The sequence below is a fragment of the Caretta caretta genome, chromosome 14, assembly GCF_965140235.1.
Source record: "Caretta caretta isolate rCarCar2 chromosome 14, rCarCar1.hap1, whole genome shotgun sequence".
NCBI classification, from domain to species: Eukaryota; Metazoa; Chordata; order Testudines; family Cheloniidae; genus Caretta; species Caretta caretta.
Window position 1 is genome coordinate 23,181,988 of NC_134219.1, and position 23,728 is coordinate 23,205,715.

Sequence of the window (23,728 nt, forward strand, 5' to 3'; positions counted from 1 at the left end):
CTTCACTGAATTTGTTTTTCTGATGACAATATTTATAAATAAAACTATGACCTAGTGCTAGATGTTTGTAACCCTATCAAAAACTAAATAACCTACTTGGCCACATGGAACTGGAATACCCAGACATAGACACTGCAGTGATGAGGGTGGTATAAACAGGTAGCTAGATTAGATAAAGTAAGTGCACACCATGGTGAATCTCAGGGAAGGTGTAGCTAGGCTTGGCAGAATCCAATTTGTTATTTTTGTGTAATTTCAATGGATAATAGCAATGCTTATTTTGAAGCATTTTTAATTTTTTAATCTATTTAAGTTTTCACAGGTATGCGAAATTATGGGGGCAGATAATAATTATACAAGAACAGTAAATGCTGAGACTCTAAAAGTTAAAGTTACAACACAAAGTGTCAATATCGCATATCAAAATAGGCAAAGTAAATATCCTTCAATCAAATGGAATGAGTTCTCAAGTAGCATTTTTCTTACTTTGCCTGTCAGTAAATTTTGGTGATTATCGATGGGAATAGTTATTGTTGGTTGGTATATGTATGGTAAAAATCAATGGTTACTGACATTTACTGATAACGGTCTAATTCTTCCAAACCTTGGTGTAGAGCACTGTAGGAAAACAGGGTCTATGCTCTGCAGACCAATGCTAGGGAAGTTTTGGGTCAGTTGAATGTAGCAACAGGAGTTCTTGGGAGACCTCATCAGAAGTTGTGCTGATCAAGCACCAGATCCAAACTCATCCAAACACTGAGGACTGGGCTCATCTCTTGTCTTAATATCAGACTTAGATTCAGCTTCAAGGAGGAAGGGAAAGGAAAAAGGGAGAACTTTTATAAAAGAGGGTGACTCTTTTGGGCCTAATTCTGTTTCAGGCACACAGGGTGACTCCCTCCAAAGGAAATGAGAGCTCCAGGCATGCATCTAAGGGCAGAATTTGTCCCTCTCCTTAACCTGCTGAGGCCAAAGCATGGTGAAAGTTCTGACAATGAAAGGCATCAGAACCAGAGCTGTGCAGGAAGCTGGGAGTAAGACAGAAGCAATTTCTTCAGCATATCTAAGTATTGCCTCTAGGTTCAGTTTCATGATGTAACATTTTGATGTCAGCAACTTGCAATCATAAAAGACAGATGACTACAGATGGGTGATTTCTTGCCTAATTTTGCAGATGCAAAAAGGTTGCAGGTGAGACAGAATTATGGAGGTTAGTTAAGAATGGAGAAGACTGTGAGAACTCCTGATGGATCTAGCCAAGCTAGGTGAGTAGGCAGCATGATATCTGATGGAATTCAGTGTTGGTTGATGTGATGCACCTTTGAACGAATAATTAGAACCACCTTACTTAGTTCTAGGTTAATTTAACAACTCTGGGAAAAGACCTGGGCATCAGTGTGAACATCTACATGGAAACCTCTGCTCAGTGTGAAGCTGCAGTCCAAAAAGTAAACAAAATGTTTGTATGAATAAGGAATGGGATGGAGCATAATACAGAAATATTATGATGCCATTATATAAATCAGTGGTTAGCTCTTACCTGGGGAACTCTGCTCTGTTCTGGTCACCCCATCTCAGAAAGGAAACAGAAGGCAAAAAGGAGGCAACCAGAATGATGAGCGTCATGGAAAAACCAAGATATCGATTGCAAAGACTGGGATTGTTTACTTTAAAGAGGAGATGAATAAGAGGGGACATAAGATATACAAAATACTGAATGGCCCACAGAAAATAGGTCCAGCACATCCATTCACCATTTCTCATAGTACAGGAACAAGGGCACATTCCATGACATTGGAAAGCGGCAAATTAAAAGTCGATAAAAGGAAATTCTTCATCGCACAGTGAACAATTGTCCAGGGGAACTCATTGCCACAATATATCACCGAGGCCAAGAGCTTCACAGGATTCAAGAAAGGACTAGACATTTATAGGGCTAACAACAGTGTCCAGAGTTATAATAGTAAGGATTTAAAAAGCAAAACAAACAACTGAATAAAAAAGCAGGCCAAGGGTTCTGGAATGGGGAAATAAACATTCCTGCTTCAGACCATCCTTTGAATGAGGATTAGGAGTGACTTTAACTGTGGACATGTTATTCCACAATTGTCCACTCTGGGTTTCCTTGAACTTTCCTTCAAATCAGCTGGTAGTGGCTACTGTTGAAGACAGGGCACTGGATTAGACGGACCTGTGGTGTGTTTCAATCTGTCACTGCTGATGTTCCTGTGATTTGATAAGTATAAGATACCTATCCAGTCACTTGTGTGCATTTCCTTATTGACCCTGCGATCTGAGCCTTCTTCTGAGGTTTGACCAGCACTAAGCACCCAGTTGAGTGGAAAGGAGGTAAATCTGACTCTAAAACATGGGACAGTTAGGAACAGAGCTTAGGAACACAGGTGTTCCCATCGGATCATTGGTCCATCACATCTCGCATCCTACTTCTGGCAGTGGCAAATGTCTTTGTAGAAGAAAGCAAGAAGAAAACATGGATGATGCTCCCTTTAAGTTGTGAAACAAAAGCATTGTACAGACAGTCCATGCAAAAGAGTGGTGCAGGATCAGAACAGAATCTTAACATTTAGCACAACCTTCAACAAAGTCTTCAGCTTTGTCTTGTTTTCTCTTCTCTTCCCTTTAATTTGTTCATTTTCCTTGTTATCTATTTCATACTCACCCTCTCCCTCTTTTCATATTTCCAGTCATTTTATAACAACAACAACAACAAAGGAGCTCAGTATCATTACCCCCATTTTACAGATGGGGAAACTGAGGCACAGAGACTTGTGCAAGCTTACTCAGAAGACCAGTGACAAAGCCAGGAATGGTCCCAATGGGCAAAACTCCCATTGATGTTCTGAGGAAAGGGCCAAAGTGAAACAACAGAGCTAGCTCTGGGCATTTGGAGGGGCTATGGAGCCCTCTCCCTCTTCTGACCAGGCGGTTTAGAGCCCAGGAGTATCAAAGATGCTGCCCCTTAAATATCTGAAAGGCCCCTTAGGTGATGTTAGTGCCTGCACCATATTTCCTGATACCAAGCAGGAGTTAGGATGGAATCACCCTGTTATTTAACCAAATGACAGCACAAGGCTTTTGTTAAAGCAAGCATGTTTATTTGCCATTAGGTGGTTCCCTCTTGATCTCAAGGACCCCACAGTCCTCATCTTTATGAAGCTGGCTCTGAACAAAGTTACTGGGATCCAGGCCTGGTGATTATCTCAGCAATAAATAACATGCTGGAGAACAAGTTTCTAGTAGCCTCTTTCACTTCACCTGCAGTGTCTGCCAGCGCATCCATTAGCAGATGTATTACCATTAGCAGCATGCGTGTGTGCAACCTGGGGAAATTGTCACATGCACAGATACCAAACTGTGTGTGCAGATACAAAATGGGGAGTCCTGCACACACACACAGGTGGGAGTGCACACAGCAATCACGGAAATTACATGACAGTTGGCCCAATCTGTCTCCAAAAGGAAAACTTTCCCATTGAGCCTAGATGAGTGAAAGGCAGTAAATTCAGGAAGGATAGGGTCAAACTTTTTACACAGGGTGGGTAATAATCCTTCAGTGAAGATTTACAATTCTGCTCAAACTCTGTGTTGATACTGAGCTAAAATTGCAAGTTGGAAGGGGAAGATTAGTTTTCTTAATGAAATTTTTAATCTTGCATTAGGCGATCTAGCCGTTTCTCCTATCTGTGCCAAATCTCACCCCTCTGCAATAGGTTTACATTGGCAACTTTAGCACAAGTGCATTCATGGTTCATATCACTTGTCATCTTTTCATCAAAACCATGTAAATCCTTTCCCCACAAAGTTCAGAACTGTTTTATGGGAATGCTATAAAACCTTACAGGTTCTCTGTTACAATATAATTACATTAGGACCGATAGTCTGGCAAATATCAGGACTGAATTTAATCAAAAGAGCTAATGGAATCTATTCTACTTATAATAGCTTATGACGGAATCGGTTTACATAGGCTGGAGATGTGGAATTTCACTTGCAACATCATTGAGAGGTGTGTCGGGGTGTGGGGGGGAGTAAATCAAAGTAAGCATGAAGCTTTATTTCGGAGGAAAGACCAATTTTGATTCTATGGTTTAGGGCTTGATCCTGCTTCCACTGAAGTTAGGGAGAGGCGGGGACACAAATGTTTTAAAAAGATATTTGTAAAGGTTTTTGCCCAACTGTTTTTCACACACAGTGTCAAGCATATTGGGATAAGTTCCTAGTTCAGCTGCCAGAATATAGGAGCATCCTATTCATTTAGGGCTGATCCAAAGCTCACTGGAATCAGCAGAAAGACGCCTATTGATTTCAATGGGCTTTGGATCAGCCCTATAGTCAGGCCTGCCAGCCAAGAGATACCGGGCTCACTCATGCAATCTGACCTCTAAGCCTGAAAGACATGAAGGCCCTTTCCTGACCCACTTGCTTCTCTCATTTTGTCTGACCACCCACCATCAGAAGTAATAGGGCTGCTCCTTTTGCTTCCAGGCTCTGCCCTGGAGAGCTTGGCGTAATCCCAACACTGCCACTTCATGCAATATCCCTTCTCAATCTGGCTCCAGTTCCCTTGCATGTGGTTTGCAGCCAAATTGCAATGTATGGCTGAGCAGGCTGCCAGTCTAGTAAAAAAGTTTTCCATGTGCCTTCATGCCATGTGCTGGCTGTTGCATGGGTCTGGGAAGCAGCTTCTGCATCCATTGAAATCTTTCTTTGTAAGAAGATAACAGGAAGGAAGCAAATGTACAGTAAATCAACATGAACATAAGAGCATAATTCCTTAACAGGACACTATCAGGTTAAAAATCATCCTTACAAGCCCCAAACAAACACACGTTTCCTTACCTGCATTTCCAAGACCACAGTGGATTATTAAAACTGATTTTTTTTTAAAAGACTGCATTTTCATTATGCTCTTTGTTTGCCTCCCCTCTCCCCCTTTAACAAAAGCTTCACTTAGTCTGGACAGGAGAACTACCTGGGTCATTTTTACTTTCTGTTTACAGCTCATTCACAATTTGATCCTCATACTCTTGCCAAATGTTGCAACGTTGGGAACCAAAACACAACAAGGGACCTATTTATGGGTTTTTTAACAAAATGTTTTAATTGAATTTAAAAAAACAGAACAAAAACCCACCATGCAGACATTTCTAAAAACCCTTTGGTAAAACCCATTTTGTAAAAACCCATCTTTGAGGACCCAACTGAGTATATGAAAGTGTCCTTTTAGAGAAGTGTCCTTTTGTTCATCTAGCATTCTCTTTTACCTTGCCATTAGATATAAAATAAATTGAGAAATGCAATCCTGTTATAGTATGGAGTGAAAGATGAAAAACACATGTATGAGGAAAAGCAATTTAGCTAAATGTGTCTGTTAGGTTGAATTAATGAAGTTGAATTATTACATACAAACATATCCAGCAGATCATTTATCGAGCACGTGTTATAAGTTCACACCAGGCAACATATGCTTGCAAGAATGATTAAGTATGATGCATGCTTGCTTGACAGTTCTCTATCAATTTTATTTTCACAAGACACTGGTATTTTATTAAATGCATTCATTTAAATGTGTTAAACATAAAACGTGAATGGAGCATTGCAATGGTTGAAAGAATCAAGTCTTATAGAGAAACATTATCTGCTCTATGAAATGAAACGTGAGTCATTTGTAAGGCTGATGGCAGATGCAACAGGGTGGTTAATTTCTTAATTTTAAATGCATTCAGTCCACATGAGATTCTGGGGGAGCCAAGCCCATCAACAGATGGTTTGGTGAGATGATAAATTAATATTGTTATCAATGGAGAAATGGCTGAAATTGTTAGATGATAGCTCTTTTTTAACAATTATTTTACCATTAAAAATATTTTATAGTAGAGCCAAACTTCATAAAGAACAACAGTGGAAAACGAAAAGCCTCTGTATTATAAAGAGCTCAAGAAAATGATGGTTCAAAGGAATTCCACTTTCTGCAGGAAACTTCATTTCATCTGCGTTTGTATAGGACAATAGATTATACCAACAATAAACCATTCCAACTACTGTGAAATTGTGCTGAATAGCTGGAGAGTCGGGAGCTTCTCAATCATTAGCATATTTATTACGTACCTTTGTATCTATTAGCTCCAATAGCTGGGGTTTTGTTATAAACTATAGAGAGTGGGGAGAAATATTCAAATTTGTTGAGCTCTAATTTCAAGAGCAGGAGCTATTCAAGAACACGCCACATCAAGATAAACTCATTGCAAAGTGAATTTAGTAGAATTAATTAGGATTGCAAAGTGTTTTACAAAGGTGGGTAAGCATTATTCTCATGGGGAAACTGAGGTATGGAGGGGTTAAGTCACTGTCCAAAAAGACACTGAGTCATTGGCAGAGCTAGAACTAGGATCTCCTTAAACATAACCATGGGCTTTAACCACAAGACCATACTGCCTCCTTTAGGTGGAACTTCATTTTTGTGCCAAGAGATAGCACCTGGTGTATGTACCACCCTGGGGGTGCTGCATGGGACTTGTGCTGTCTCTTTTTAAAGGGACGAATTGCACCTTTTGTGCCTGTGGAAAATGCTGGCTTGACAGGCATGGAGAATAGGTACCTCAGTGGCAATGGAAAACTACTCCATCAGTGAGCTTCGGGTAGGGGGACACCTCTGGGAAATAAAAAGATAAGGCCATTTTCATGGCCATTCTATCCTATGCCCAACCAAATATAATGTTGGAGAAGGAAAAGTCAGCAGTAAAGAACCACCCTCCCGTTCCCCTAGAACACTGATATCAGTGTATCAATAGCAGTCAGCACAACCCAGCACAGGGACTCTGGCCATTGGTGAAAGGCATAATGGAGGCAGCCTATTGATTTGGGCCAAATTTAAGGGACTCCAGGGTTGGAGGATGGGGAGGGGGAGAAGCATGGGTGTAAATTGCCATTTGGCTGACTGTAGTGAAGTGACTCTGAGCTGATGCTACATAAAAAGTCTTTCCTTCCAAGCAGCTGGGCTCACAAGAGCAGCCCATTCCCTGCATAATGGAATCCAATCCTGCTATCACCAAAGTTGATGGCAAAATGTCCATTGACTTCACTGGAAGCAGCATTGGATTTAGACCCTGAACACTGTGACATCTGGATTAGGTGCACCAGATTAGATCAGAAGGGTGCATTCTGCTTCCATCACATGCAGCCAGGAGGCTTGGCCCCCACTGGTAAAGCCAAGCCAAAATAGTTCCTTTCCACTCACTAAAGCTTTAGTGCTTTGGACTGAGCATTGGGCATAATATCCACCATGGGGAAAGGCAGCTAAGAGACTTAGGAACCTACATTCCATTGGGATTTAGGTACTTTGGAAAATTTTATCCGGTTTCTTCCAGAGGTAATAAAAAAAAGTTTTATGTTCCACCTGAAAAAAAAAGAACAAGTTAAAACGGCAACAATCCCGGCTTCCAGAGAGAAACTTGCATTCCTTTGAGATCCAGTAACTGACAAAAAATGACAAGCCTGTGTTGGAAATAAAAGTAAGTTAGACATGAAGTCTGCAGCAGCGCTAGCATTAGTGGGTACCAATGGAATGCTCCCAAGAGTAAACAAACAGGAGCAGAATCATCGCTCTGACATAATCAGTAGCATGTAAGCAAATCACTGGGTATTTCAGGGGTAAGGCCATGTCACCAGCTAGTACCAGGCAATCATAGTGTAAACACCAAATTTGCAGGACTTTGCTGCCTATTGCAGGGTATTGAATGACTGTCAGGTTTTCCATAGTAAGCAGGGAGGTGTCGCCCCAAACACCACTCTTTTGGTAAAAATCCCATAGCCAGCTGCACCAGCATACCAGGGGTTAAAGAGAATTATGTCTATTTCAGGTAAATTAGAGGGAGGATCAGAGCAACTGAAAGTGACCAGGCCAGGCTGATGGGTCAATATCTGAATCCTACTAGAAGCAAGTATTTAGGGTGTGTGGAAGAGTGAGGGGTGAAGAGAGTGTGACATAGAGGCCCATTGGTGGTTCACTGTTCTGTGTGAGCAACTCAGTGTGTTAGCAACACTGCACCCAGCACACTGTTGTCATGATATATACTCAAAGTGGCATGTAGTACATCACTGGAAAACAAATAACTCACTGATTATTGAGATTACTTTGTGATGTATGTACAGCGTGTGTACGAAGAATTATGGATATGGGCTAGAATTATGTTCTTAAAATGTATTTGGCGAGAAATGCACAGGGCCGGCTCTAGGTGTTTTGCCGCCCCAAGCTCCAAGAGCGCAACTGCCCAAGCAAAAAAAAAAAAGAAAAGGGTTGCCGGAATGCCGCCCCTGGAATTGTGCCACCCCAAGCATCTGCATGTTTTGCTGGTGCCTAGAGCCGGTCCTGGCAATTCATAAGCCCAGTCTGCCCTAGACAAAGAGATGTGTGTTTGTTAGTCTAACCAGCCTGGTCATCAGGCAGAGACAATGTAAGTACATTTACATAAAAGGTAAACAAAGCCATCAACCTAACAAAAAGGTCTGTTTTCCATAGAAAATTTGGAGTTTTAATTGAAAAAATGAAAACCCAAGACTTTTCAGCCAAAAACCTGCGATTTTTGGCCAAAAATTTTCAGTTTTCAGTCACCATTTTTCAATTTTTTCCACGAGAAGACAAAATTTTCCTGTGGAAAAGAAATACATTTTCCAACCATCCCTACTAACTAGCTATTGTCAGTTGGGTATCTTTGTTTTCTGAACAGGGCATCTCACGCATGTAATTCATCTTCCTCCCACATGATTGGCTAAGAGTTGAAACCAGGCCTGATTTTCATGGTTTTATCCTTCCTTACCCTGTATACACACAATTTAGAAAGGGCTGAGCAGGACTTGGGGTGCTGGGGACCCCAACCCAATGATAGTGAGAGTGCTAATGTGCAGCCACCACCTACACCTGGCTAGTACAAGGCGCACAGCCTAGAAAGTAGACAGCATTGCTAAGTACTTCATCTGCAGTGTCAGAATCCCACCTAAGCCCATGTATCCTCAGACATGCCCATTCTCCACCCACTCCCTGCCCCCTTTGACCATGAACTCTTAAGGGGCACCTCCCCAAGACTAACTGTTGCTCACTGTAACCTAAGTCACCCCCACCCATCGCCTCTGTTCATACGTACACAAAAGGACAGCTGCCTTCGCATTCTGCAGCAGGTTCCTGTCTCAGTATCGCCAAATAAAAATGGTTTGAAAAATCAATGAAAGGGATTTGAGCAGGCCCAGATCGAATGACGACACAATGTCTGTGGAATTCCAGAGTACTAGAATTTCGGGGCTAACCCAACAGATCCTCCTACGCTCTCAAGGAACCCCTAGAGTTCTGGCTCAAGCCCAAATCACCTATGACAGTTTCATTTCCAATGAAAGGGAAAATTAAAACATCACATCAGAAAAATTAAATGATGATTGCCTGGTCTACTGAGCTGTAATAGATCTCCCTGCCTCCCTTTGTATTCTTATTTTGTCCAGAGGAACAAAGCTGTTGGTACGTGGATTAAATGTTCTCTTTTCCTTTCTCTCCCTCATGCTTGTGACCTATGTTGTGTGTACGCAGATATATGGATTCGTAAGAGATATGACCTTTGTCCTCCCTGAAGCTAAGATTGTTGAATGGAGCCCACTGTTTGCTGGTATGCACACCTGTGAGAAGGTGTGGGAGGCGGGGGACCAGAGCTTTGGTTTTTAATGTCAGAGATCCCTTTGCTGATCTGAATAACCGTAGCAATCCGTGAACACCTTTGTCTTTCTTCTCCTTTGGCTGCGTTTTCTTTTCCATGTCATTGTTTGTTCTTGCTTGCCTGGTCACACGTGTTTTGAATAGCTGCTCAAACCCACTGAATATTTGAGTGTGTATGTGTCTCTCTCTTAAGCTATGACAGGTGCAATAAAATACCCTTTTTTCCCCTAATGAGTGAGATTTGAGGGGGGGTCACATTTGTCAGAAACAGTATCTAAATCTGCACAAGTCAAATTTTTGTCCATGCACATCAGGTAGTTGTGGCTTTGTACCATCTAAATGCTAGGCACAGCTTGGTGTTTGGTTAAGATCTCTTTAAAAATATGACCCAAAACATCTTCTTGAAACAAGCATTGCAAAATCTTTCATCCTCAGAGCAGAGATGCTTTTAAAAGATACCTTCAAACTCTGTTTCTAAATAGCCAGGGCTTGGTAGGTCTGGTGAGTATGGCTGTGGGGAATGAGGGGGTGAAGGAAGAGGTATTTTTGTGGTTTGGCCTTTGAGAGGGTGGAGTGGGAATAGGCTTACAACAGAAACAGCTATAGAGATAGACAGGAAGGGAAGGGTTGGGGGGGAGCAGTCCGTTCAGTATCCCAGCAATCACCTTAGGCACTCCTTCCCTGCGTACCTTTGCATGCTTTCCGATGGGTGATCGGCTTGGTCATGTCCCGGTAGTAGCCCTCTTTGCAGTAGTGGCAATGGCGGCCTGCTGTGTTGTGCCGGCAGTTAAGGCAGACGCCTCCGCTCTTGCGGCCTGAAAGCTTGTAGAGCTCCATGTTAAAGCGGCACCTCCGGGCATGAAGGTTGCAGTTACAAGCTGTGGGAAAGGAGACAAAAAGCAGAAAAGTTGCCACTTGTGGTACATGAGTCTCATGAACCAATGCAGAACTGTATCCTAGCCCCTTGATTCCCACTTACAGACTCAACCCCTGATCACGGGGAAACTGGATCTCAGCCATGGACCAAATGTAGGCTACTGGCCATTACCACAGAGGCTGAGGAGGAGGAGGAAGCTGGACATTAGTAGGTCAAGCTGACTTCTATGAACAAGAATCAATCTGAAACGCCCTACAAATATGCAAAGGGACCAGATTTTTCTTTCAGACATTGATGAAAACAAGTCAGTGGTGTTGCTCCAGACTTACACAGCCTAAATTGTAAGCCCCTTGGGGCTGGGAGTTACATTAACCATATGTTTATACAGCAGCTTGAACAATGGGACCCAGCCTGGTTGGCCCTCAATGCAACGTGCATGTTAAATTTAAATTTAAAAAGAAGGTTATTTGTTACATTCATGATCTTGCACTTGCACCTGAGACTGGGAATGGAAATGCCAAAATACCATGGGAAGGACTGCTTTCCCAGCCTTAAGGGTAGCAAGCCACTGAATAAACCAGCTCCTGAGGGTATGTCTACCCTGCAATTAAAATCCTGCAGCTGGTTGGTGCCAGCTGACTCAGGCTTATGGGGCTGAGGTGACGGGGCTGTTTAATTGCAGTGTAGATGTTTGGGACAAGTTGTGACCCTCTCACCTTGCAGGGTCCTAGATCCCAGGCTCCAGCACAAGCCTGAATATCTGCACCACAATTAAACAGCCCCTTAGCCCAAGCCACGTGAGCCTGAGTCAGCTGGCACGGGCCAGATACAGGTTTTTAACTGTAGTGTAGGCAGACCCTGAGAGATTTCCAATTGAATATTGGAGACTCCTGAGGCAGGGAGTTTGGGGAAGCACATCAGCTTTGGAGGGATCATCCCAATCCTCTGAGGTTACACCCTCACTACGGGATAATAGCGTAGGAAGTGGGACCCCTGGGCCCTCCCCTCTTACAGTCCGTCAGATGGGCCAGAAGCAAGAGCCTGGATCTCAATGTGCTTGAATTTTGGATGCAGATTTGAACTTTGGGGGCGAGGCCCATTTCTAGTTAAAATGGTGGTGCCTGCCTTTTATAGGCTTCTGCCACTTGGGGTCAGAAACTTTTGTGACTGTCAGCTTCATGGGAGTAACAGTATAGTGCCATGTGAACCGTTATCATCTACCCTCTGATTTGCTCTTGAAGCGGCAATGCATTAGCTAGGGTTAAATATAGATCATCCTGCAGCCGGACAGACATCTCCTGAGCCTGTGGAGTCCAGTTCACCAGTACAGAATTGTTCAGCACATTCCTAAGACATGCCTCCCCCTCCCCAGTCTCTACCCCACTTTTAAAGTATCAGAAGCAAACTCTCCTTTCCCACCACACACACACGCTGCACAGAGTTAGGAGAGGCTCAGTTTGAGTGCATTTTAAGGATTTGAAATAGTTCTATCAAACCTTCCCCACTAACATTTCTAAAAAGGTTTGGATTCTGTAGCCGCACCATTTCCTGTGTGTCTAGATCACAACATTACAATGCAACCTCCCGCTCTTTCACACCAGCCGTTCTCAGCCTGCTGCAGGGATTGGGCCAACCTGACATTGTTAGTTAAATACCAAGCAGTCCTCTCTGTTGACAGTTACGCCATGATTGAACCTGCCAGGAGATGCCAGATCTCTCTGCCATATGCAACCTAATGTCAACATGGTGGTTATTTTTAACAAGGGCCAGTACAAAAGAAAACTAAGAAGAGAACATCAAAAGCTCAGCCCCTCCCCTGCCATTCCCCAGAGCTGTCAAGAGGCAGTTGCAAGAACTGTGTGCTTTGCAGAGTACTTTATAGCTTGTTTTCTTTTCCCTTTGCTTTTATTTGCCCTACAGCGCAGAACAATGCAGCAAAGCAATGCAAACCCACATCTGGGCCTCTCAGTTCTGCAAAGGGAAGGTGTCAGAGCTCTCCGCTCGTCACCTTCCTTTAGAGCAGAGACATCTTAATCCCATTCCTTCCTGTTTACCTCATGCTCCTTGCCCAAGACAAAGACTTGCGGTATTTGCTTAATTATCAAATTTCAGCCTAAAAATTACAGTGCGGCTCCATTTTATTTTTTCTAAGCAGTCACTGTTCTACTCCTGACTTGCAACCAACCTATCCCTACTGGGGAGCAAAATACCCTGCCTACCTAGAACAGTAGGGCAGAAAAGGCTTTCTGTGGTTTTGTTCTGTATTTTGTTTCATTCTCTCTGATGCTGTGAGGCTTGCTGGGGCTTGAACTAGCCCCCTCCAATCACAAAGCAGCAGCTCTGCCCCACAGCACTGAGATTATCTTTCAGGATATTCCCAGCCACTGGAATCCTTTAACACCTACCGGCTAGGAGAGTTCAACCCAAACATTCAGACTATCGCCTTAGCCGGGTTCATCTGCTAAAAGGGGTGCTACATCTGCCCTGCTAGGAATACAAGGACCTGTTGGTGTGGGGGAATTTCTGCTGGTAGGGTTTTGCCTGCACAACAGATGCATTCACAAATAGTGCAAGTGCAACTAACGAGGCTCTCGTCTAGAGCAAAAATAGGATCGATGCATTCAGCATGTTCTGGATTTTTTTTCTTGCAATTTTTTTCTTGATACAGCTGAAACTACAGTAAGAGGACTTGGTCCGGGGGGTTACCCTTTTTGTGAGGGGAAAGCACTGAAGTGTTTCGTTTCCAATGTCTCCAAGCCCCAGGCCCTCTCCCCTGTGCTCTGCCATAGCCAGCCTTTCAGGCCCATCATGGCCCCCTCTCCTAAAGCAGGGGCAGGTGAATCTCCGCTCTCACTGCAAAGAAAAACTTTCTAGCCCTTTTCCCTGCAAAGGACCTTGGAAGAAGAAACTAACAGCGGAGGCTGAAAGAAGCAAGCAGCTCAGGCTCCCCGTCAGCAGCAGGAGACTAAAGGGCTTAAAGATCCACATGGCACATACACTCTCACTGCTCAAAGAACATTTGAAGGTACCTCAGAGAACCCCTGGAGGGGACTCCATAGCCCCGCACAGCAGTGGGGAGGAACTGTTGCTGTTGTGGGCCAGCTCTGCATTTTGCCTTCCTCTCTCTCCCGGTTCTCTCTCATGTGCGCCAGTCTGAAAACCCTGCTCACTTCCGTCTGCCTGGCCTCAGCCTTACCTTCGATGAAAGCACCAAGGTGCCAACCAGCCAGCCTACCCTTCCCAGCAAAATTCCCCTCCCCCCACCATGGCTCACACTACTGTTAGCTCCAGCAACGTACCAAATGGTCCCCTCCCTCCACCCACACACCAATAGCTTCCACAAGCTTTGTTTCTTGGTTCTCTCGCCCTCTCCACCTCCTTTATCTCCTCCCCTTCTCTTCTTGCTTCCCTCCTCTATATGCCCAAACTGCTAAAGGATCTTCAGCCCCACAGCTCCATTTCTTGTACACAATACACCCCTGTACTTAGAGCAAACTTCTGCATTGTTTCTCTTTTTTGGGTGGGGAGGGGGGGTTTGCACCAGGGTACACGTCTCCATCTATGTCCAGCTCAGATATAAAACTTGGGAACCCCTCCCCCACCCCACTATTCCTTTCTGAGCCTGGAGAAGAGGGGGAACCATGAACCATAACATTTAATTTTCCTGCCTCCTTATCCTTGCTGTGGAATGATCACTATGGAGTGTCGGGCAGTGCCAGCTCTGTGGGCTTTTTGTTGGGCCTGCAGCTCCATAATCGTTGTCCTATTTTATGCTGCTGCAGACACCTACACACACACTTGTGCCCATTTATTCCTTCCCCTTCCGATGCACCTGTTTGCAGAAACCATGGCCTGTTAATCAGGCTGGCCATTGGAAGTGCGGCTAATACGGGCTCTAATTTCATGAGAAGACCGGATTTATTAGAAACTATTGTCTTCCAGCCTATTCCTGAATGCCCAGTCACTGAATACTCTGGCACTATGTTCAGCTGGCCATCGGCCAGGACTAACTGGTAATTATAGTAGTTAGCCTGCTGTGCTTTATGATGCCTTTTGGGAAAGGTTTGATCTGACCAAAAAATAGCCATGCCATTTCCCGCTTACAATAGCATGCAGGGAGGGTGGAATAATGGTGGCACATTGAATAAAGATGAATGCAAAGGAACTGAGGCCTAGATGGGCCTTTTGCAAGAGCCATGTTGGGGGATGTGGCTACACCACAGCAGTCCCCTGACACATCCCTAAAAGCATGGGTCATATCTTGAAGTGTAGATGGGGCTGGATCCATGCTTCAGCCTTGAGCAGAGCAGAGCTGGAAGAATTTGAAGATGGTTGGCTCCCATCTATACCTTGGTCATGAGCTATTTCAGGGAGTCTGTCATATCGGAACTGGGTCTCCCAAAACTTTATAGTTTCTACATCATATATATTCATAAATTTTATGTCCAAAAGAGAATTTCACTGGTTCCCTGTGTTGAGCCAAATAACTTGTGTGTGACTAAAGCATATTTTCCTGAAAGGCATCCGGTCGGCATGTGAAGACCTCAGGAGATAGAGAATCCACCACTTCCCTTAGGAGTTTGTTCCAATGGTTAATCACCCTTTGGTATGTTATTTTTCATTTGTCTTTGCCTAGCTTTAATCTCCAGCCATTGGTTCTTATTATACCTGTCTGTGCTTTATTACCTGCTGTTTTCTCTCTGTGAAAGTATTCGTACAACGTAATCAAGTCACCGCTCGATCTTCCTTTTCATGAGCTGTGCCCTAAAAGGCTACCCAATCTTTCCCATGTTATCTCCCGACCTACGTAATTTCTTCCTTTATCAATAGGAATAATAATAATTGTCAATATGGTCAGCAGATGCCTAGCAGACACCCAAACCTACAGGTTAAATATAGAGCAGAAGAACATTGCATTTGCTGAGATCTCTAGAATGCCATTGGGTGTCTCACTGAGCAGTGGTACTTGCAGTGACTGTCTCCAAGAGTGCCCGGGACCCGAACTGCCCTATGTTGGCTAATTTTATTCTGCAAACCTGCAAATATTTCCCTCATGTTCTTCTAGAAAGGGCCTTTACCTGGACTACCAGGCCTAAGTGTAAACCATTTAGTACCAGCTAAATGCAGATAGTACAAAAAACAGGGACAGCCAAACCTCAGAAGACTCAGAGGTTTGGTTTAGGGCTGGTTGAAAAATTTCAAATGAAACATATTCCTGCTGAAAAATGACTTTTTGTCAAAAGTTTCCACAGCACAAGATTAGTTTTGGTGGAATTTTCCATCAGGAAAACCGAAACGTTTCATTTTGGGTCAGGTTAATATTAATCTCTGCATTTACTTGAGCTGCTGCAGTGCCTCATGGGAGTTGTAGTTCCAGTCCTTCATGCTCCCATTTGCTCCTAAGAGCCCAGCTTCCCAGAGGGATCGCATCCCTCATGGTGCACCATCGCCTCTCCATTTTTCCAATCAGCACTACTTTAGCTAAGCTTCCAAAAGTCTGGTTGCTCATCAAAGCCAGCTGGGCTTTCAAAATTCAGCTGGAAGTCTCCAGTTCAGTTGGGAACACAGAACTGCCTGTGACACAATGGAAGAAAACCCCTTTTTAAAGCTTTTTGGAACCTTGCATAAGGTTCAGATTGTGTTGTAGGTAGAGAGTCAGGATGTGGTTTTAGATGAAAGTTTGGGTCAGATTTTATTTTATCTATGTTTTACCATCCCTTGGAAGAACATGCATAAATAGGCAGTGCATTGGCTAATGTTGGGTGGCCTGGTCCCTAAGGAAAGGGGAATCTGGGAGAGTTTCTTCAGTTCCCACAGACTAGCTAGTCCCATCAGGCATGTGTGGTTTCATTTGGCATATTGGTTTGAGGTTTTAGGTGCAGAAAGATACAAAACCAGAAGCTGAAATGCAGAGGTCCTGAAACTCAAGCAGGCCAAATCTAGCAGGCTTTGCACGGCACTTTCTTTCCCCAGACTGGCAGGAGCTGGGTGTTTTCACTCTATAATGACACCCCCTTTTCTTGCTCTCTGGGCCAGCAAGGCCTGAGTGTGCAGTGGAGGCAGCCTGCCCACTCAGTAGCAAGGTTGCCACCTTCATAAGGGCAAGCTCATTGTGCCACGATATTGCCTCTTCACCCCCTGATGCAAACAAAGGTGCACCCATCTGTCCCTGGTGCTGCTAGCCCTCCCTGTGCAGGGACCCCACCCTGGAGGAATTGAGAGGCTTCCTGAAAGCAGGCAAGGATCCAGCAATGACCTCTTCAGTTGACGTCCCCATAGGTCCGCCAGTGACACCAGCCTCACCCAGCCCTCATAACTGAAGTAAACGCCCTGTGACCCAGCGCTTTGGGAAAAGGGGCTGGGATGTGTGGCAATACCCTCACCCCCAGTGCAGACATTACAAGGGAGTTCAGAAAGTCATCCCTCTGTGGAAGATCCCTCACTACATCACACTGAAATAATAATCAACAGCAACCAGCAATCTATTCCTACTTGCTGTGCTGGCTGACGTGCCTCCACCTAGTATAGCGGTTACACAGGCCACAGGGATAAGCCAGAGCTATCCCCACTGCTGGGTATTTGTCATCAACCACAGACTCGCAGCCTAAACCAAATGTAAATCCTTGCCCGGGACAATTTAGTTGCATGTGCTGCACATATGAGTGAGGGAGAGGGGTTGAAATAGATTTGGTTTGCCTGAGCTATCCCACTACGGGGGGAAAAATACATCAGCATATTGTGGCTGTGAAAGGGAGACCTGCTGGCAGCGTGGACAGTCAGAGTGCAGGAGTGCAGTAAAGTCCGCATGATAGAATGGAGACACTACATAATAAACAGCTATGCTTTGGCAGAGTCCACGAAATCTTCATATGAACACAGGCTGCAGAAGAAAGGAAGAATGGGCACTGTTTATGGACAAATAATGACTCATTAATGTCAAGTTACAATGGAATTTCCCATTACTGCATTGTCTGAGGCTGTGCCAGAGAAATTTGGCGTGCTTATCACCTTCGCACGCCTGCATCACACCACACTGAGGGTAGGTCTACAGGCAATCGGGAGGCGTGACTGCAGCCTGTGCAGACATACCCGAGCTAGCTTAGATGTTAGGCATGTTGCTTAATGCACGACTGGCAGGCGTTTGGATACTGACAAGCACAGCATAAGAACCTATCGGGAACAGAATAAATGAGTGCACAGAGTGATTGGATTAGCAGCTGACGAGTCCGCGCTCACTCAAGCTGTAGCTTGAACCCCCTGAAGAGCCAGCCAAAGCACCACTACACTTGAGTGAAGGGGTTCTGTGTGGGGACAGGGACTCAAGTGGGACGGGGCAACACTTGCATTATAATTCAAGTTAACTCTGTAGCGCAGCCAAGCCCACAGATCGTAATAACAGTAACAAACAGGCACCTCTCTGGGGCTCAGTGTTGCCTCATCTGGAACACAGAGACACTAGTACTTACTGGAGCTGGGTGATTAGCTCAAAGCAGTCTGCAAAACAGTCACTGCAATGAAAAGTGGAATGTGCTTCCTGTCTGCTTGCTCCCCTTACAAGACTGTTTTCCAAAAAGCTTAGCTTACTGGCAGGAAGTTCAGAGAAGCAGTGAGGCTTGGTCTACACTTGAAAGTCACATCAGCATAATTACCTTGGGCAGGGGTGTGAACAGACACACTGCTGACTGATGTAGCTAAGCCAACGAGACCCCCAGTGTAGACTCAGCTATGTCAGTGGAAGAGGGCTTCTGTTGACATAACGAACTGTCCTTTGGGGAGGTGGTATTCCCAGGCCAACAGAAAAACCCCTTTGATCTGTGTAGGCTGCATCTATACTACGAGACTAATCCCAGCATAGCTATGTAGGTAGGGCCTCCATAGTGCAGACATGCCCAGAATTTTTAAGCAAATATTAGAGAACATTCACAGAGCTTTACAGCGGGAAGTATTCACCCTCCAAAATCTGATTGGAAGAGTTCCCCACATCCAATCTGAGGAGAAGCACAAATCAATGACAGCTGGGTGCCAATCACCACCAACCACCACACTTCAACATTTGGATAGCAAGAACTCCCAACAGACAATTTGTCAAAAAACTATGGGCCAAGGACTATTCGCTACAATTACCTGGCAGATCATTTGAACAACAAATAGGTTTGAGAAAAGCCTAACCTGCTTGTGAGCAATTTGCAAAGAGAGAAAGGGACGAACCTCATCAAATCAATTACTCTGAGGGTTATTTTCTCAGTTCTAATACTTACCACCTTTGTAAAGAGCTTCAAGATCACAGAATCACAGAATATTAGGGTTGGAAGAGACCTCAGGAAGTCATCTAGTCCAATCCCCTGCTCAAAGCCGGACCAACACCAACTAAATCATCCCTGACAGGGCTCTGTCAAACCGGGCCTTAAAAACCTCTAAGGATGGAAGCTTTGGAAGCTGACCAATAGTCACTACAAACATAGAAAAACCATTCCGTTTCATTCATTCCAGCACCCTGAGTTGCATACGAACCAGGTTGGATACTAAAAGAACTGACTGAAAACACTGCCTATAATGGGAATCTGATTTTACTGTGGTTTGAAAAATGTAGGTTAACTTTAAAAAAATACATCGTTTTCATATCTGCCTCTGCACGGCTTAGTTCCAGACAGGACTGGAGTGCTAAAATATCAAGAGCTATTCCCAGTCTGTCCACATGGTATTTCCAGCCTGTCAGGAAACACCAAGGATCTCATGAGAGAGCTTGTTCCTGTGAGACTTACAGCCCCAATCTGCAGACCCGAAATGTTCAGATAAAAATCCAAACTCTAAACTTTTCAGGTCCGCCAATCACCAGCTGACAGGTGATAAGTAGCGCTTTCAAGCCTATGGGATTCTATGGCATCGTATATTCCTAACTTGTATTCTATGAGACACATCCAATCATATAGAATGGCTCCTTAAGAACTGTAAGTGGTTTATTATATTAAATATCAAATAATAACAATATCTATTTCCAATTACAGTGGATCAGAGTCCTCAAGACCTTACCCTTTGGATCCCATGCATTGTACTGAAATATTACTGGATGCACTGACAACAACTCAAAGTCATTTTTTGCACAGAGAAAAACAGTCTGCAAAGCAGCTATCTGCCCTTTGGAAGTTGTAGAGGTTTGCAGACCAGCACAGGCCTAGAATTAACCTGAATGATTTCTTGTAAAAGGAATGAACAATGTATTTCAATCCAAGTGATGATACTAAAGCGACACTGTTTTTTTATTTTTAGCACCCTGCACAAATCAAAATGTGATTCTTGAAATGGTTTGAAAAGCATTGTTTATATCCAGTAGTTCAGACTTCAAGCCTAAGGCAAGAGTTAATGCAAGGGTTATCAGAGAAAGTACACAGCAGTTGGCCCCTGAACTTCCAGCTCAAGTTAAGCTCCTAGGTGTTTGTTAAGTGTTTATTTAGAGTCCAATTGAATCCACTTGGGAGCAATTTGTCCACTTAAAAACTGCTTGCCCCTGTAGTTACCCTCTTTATCTGGTGCAGATCTCAGCAGCAGCCTTCCCAAAGCCACAGGGAGAGAAACAGTGTTTTGGAGTGGTGGAACCTTCTTCAGCTAACTGCTTCCTACAAACACTATTTGCTATTATTACCAGGCACTTATGTAGTATTGCAAATTTGCATGATGCTTTACAGGAAACAGAGGAAGCCAAGTTCCCAGCCCCAAAGAGTTTGCAATCAGTTATTCAGCCCCTAATATTTTTTGCACTAGTGTCTTTGAGCTGCTCCAGTAAGATTTTAAGGAATGAGCCAAAGCCACGAAATACAGGTCTGGGTTTGAAAACCCCACAATTGCGGTGTGTTCTGACCCTTGGTTCTGGTTCAGACCCACCTCTAAGATGAAAAGGCTAAGCCCTGAAACTGGATGCACAGAGTTGTTACAAAAGCCATTGTTATGCACTTTGCTATCCTTCCACAGTAGGGGTATTTTACCTGACCAAAACCATCGTTCATTTGGAGTCTCCGGTGAAAGGGCAGATCAATAAGTAGAGTGTTAGAGGCATTGAGAGAACACTAGTTATCAAACACTGCAAAACTAGTAAATTCAGAATTAAGGTTCCAAGAACTTGAAAGCACACTATAGTTTTAATTAAAATGCCCAAGACAATAAAGTAGCAAAAAGACAGAAAATTATACATTAAAGTGAGCAACCCAGAGAAACCAAGAATGGAGATTCACAGGTAAGGAACTCAAAAACTATCTTAACTCTGCTCCTATAGTTTCCCTGAGAAAATCAGAAACTTGAACTACTTCAGCTGTCCATAACAAACAATTTCATCTTAATGGTGACCACAAAATCTAGAAATTCTTACTCTAGCTGAATAATCTGTTCTCTTGTGTGCATAACTGCTTCATTGTGTGACCTGGAGCTATTAATGTGCATCAAATACTGTCCCACACTGAACCACTCAGGAGGCTTATTTCATTTTGCATTGCAGGTCAATAGAGCAGCTATGGTGACTGATGCTCTACAAAGGCAACAGAGAAACTTTCAGTATGAAACCTGAAGCCAAACAAAACTCCTCTGGCATCAGGTTTTGTTACAAATGCAGAACTCATTATCTGCTGAGTATCCTGGGACTTTCAAGAGAGTCTTGGTCCATTTGTGGTTTCAGCTGAAACCAGGGGAAAATCAGCAGCTTCTGAGTTCACCTGGAGGTCTGAGGTGTGTCTGGAATCAGAAGCAGCATGCTTTTGCGGGCTAAGGAAAGGCCAAGGAGCTACAAGCACCTGAGTTCTAATAACTGCTGAGCCACTGACTTGTTCTGTGAACCTGGACGAGTCATCCTGGCATGGAAACATTTTCAGCAAGGTTGGGTTTTACGACATCTTGTTCTTACAAACTTCAATCTGAGGCCTACATTGATGTGGCTTTGCCCCTTTGAATTATTTCCTGCTCTTAGGCACAGTGGGCCCATTTGCACCAATTTCAGACTGACTCCAGTGCAGTTACTCCTGGTTTACACCAGTGTAACTGAGAGCAGAATCAGGTCCAACAATCAAGAATTAAGAGTAGTGAATATTCTTCCCTTTTCCTAGATAACAGGGGTCAGGTACTCAGCTGGGGTAAGTGGATGCCTTTTCATTGACTTCATTGGAGCTGCACCCATGTAGACCAGTGGAACACCTTGCCCTATGCAACATCAATATTCTCAAAAGGGATGCTCTGCCTAGATTAAAATATCTGACATGACGCCTGTTAAACTCTGCGGAAAAGACCCCTCTAAATACAGCTGGGTTGAGCAGCTGCATCAAATAAGCCGATGATAGCCCTGTCAGAGACAGAATCAAGGAGGAGCAGCTTTGCCTCACGTATACTATTGTCCCTCAATAGATAAATGCCGCAATCTGGCTGGGTAGAGGTCCAACCTGTCTGTGCCGAGATGGCCACTCAGTCGCCGGGATTGATTTTTCCCACAGCCAGCTCAGCACAAACACATCTTTCCCCTTCTTGGTCTCCTGCTTTGTGCAAGAGAAACAGAACGCAGTGCAAGCCTTTGGGGAGCATCTATTGAGCCCTCCTCCCCTTCCCAATGGATTACAGACCTCGGCTTGGCCACTTGATGTGCCAGACACAGTAACACCAGTTTAACAGATTACAGCTCTTGGGAGGATGCATTTTGGTTTCCCTCTGAGGCCAGGCTGGCTCAGGGCAAAGGCTGGCAGATCAGCCGGTCATCCAGCAGAGCAAACCGAGTATTTGTGCTGCCACAACGGAGCTAGGCTGAACGTCTCCTGTTACAAGGGGGAATTTGGAGTTTGTTTCATGATGGGATAAGCAACATTCAGCAGCTGTGCTCAGTCACTGTTTTTCAAGCAAAGGGAAACTTGCAGCCACTGACTATAGTCTGAAAAAGGGGGCCAGCCACCTGATCTTCCATGGTACCTCCTATACTCTTACCTTCACCGGCCCTACACTCCAGATAAGGAGGACTAGATACCATTCCAACCAACAGCCAAAAGGGGCTGAACAAGAGCAAGGAGAAGTGCTGTCATCTACCCCCTCCTCCAGATGGTTTAGGCACTTCTAACCCTGCCAAAAGACCAGAACAGGGACCCAGGTCCTTGTGAAGGCTTTAGTTGCTTGGGCTGAACCAAATACCCCTTTTTATTTTAATTTAAATCATAAAATGTTTTCCAAAATATGAGAACCCTCCAAAGAGAATAAAGTCTCCTAGGTTGATTGATGGTTTGTTGTGCAAATAAGAGTTGATGTCAGGGTCTGGTGATCAAAAATGGGCTTCTGGCCTTCATACAGAGGTTCTCTAATCAGCAATGAGGTTCTCTAATCAATTTGAGCTTGTCATTCACCTCTGCTGAATGCATTGCTCCATTGCAGCAGAAAAGGCATCGCTTTAAGGGTCAGATCTTGCACTCATTGAAGTCAGTGGGGGTTTTGCCACTGACTTCAATGACTGCAAGATCAAGTCCTAAGACAGGAAGAAGAGTGTCTTTTATGGGACAGGGACGTCTCCTTTGCCAAAGTGGGAATAAGAAATGTTCAGCATCTCAGACTCTGCCCCTGTCAAAACGCCAGGACCCAATCAGGCGCCACAGTAATTCCCAGGTGTCTCAGAATGTTAGTATTCCGAGAAGAGACTCCATTTCTCTCTGTGTTGTCCATACTGTTTGTCACTGAAGAATCTCTAGTATAATGTAAGAGGCAGTAAAACAGCTTGGCAGCAGAGTACAGCATATGGCAGCGTAGCAAGGAGCTGTTTCAGATTATGCTAGCCAGATCTTGGATTTTACTAGCAAACCACTCTATTGATCCAGATGTGTATTAAGAAACTGGCATTCCAGTAAGCCCAGGAATAAATACTAACACGTCTCCTTATCATTACCTTGATGAAATGTGACAGGCTGGTGAGAAATCATACCTCATTCAATCAACTAGGCAGTACCTCGATGGCATGGTGATTGGCACCGTATAAACATCTAACGCAGACAGAGACACACACAAGGGGGGGAGTTGTGTTGTAATAACAATGGCAAGCCAAATGCTGAGGTATTTAGGTGCATATAAAATGACGTGGTCTAAACTTGCTGTTACCACTCAAGAAAGAGATCTTGGAGTCATCCTGG

The 23,728-nt window shown here is 44.1% G+C and overlaps 1 protein-coding gene across 4 annotated transcripts in view; it reads right to left on the reverse strand.

Annotated features, from left to right (window-relative positions):
- Positions 1-23,728, reverse strand: part of NTN1 (netrin 1) — a 280,603-nt gene that overhangs the window by 144,001 nt on the left and 112,874 nt on the right. For all 4 annotated transcript variants that reach the window (XM_075119364.1, XM_075119363.1, XM_075119362.1 and 1 more), the window contains exon 3: positions 10,408-10,596. In XM_075119364.1, the coding sequence (XP_074975465.1) occupies positions 10,408-10,596 (189 nt within the window). The remainder of the gene's footprint in view (positions 1-10,407; positions 10,597-23,728) is intronic.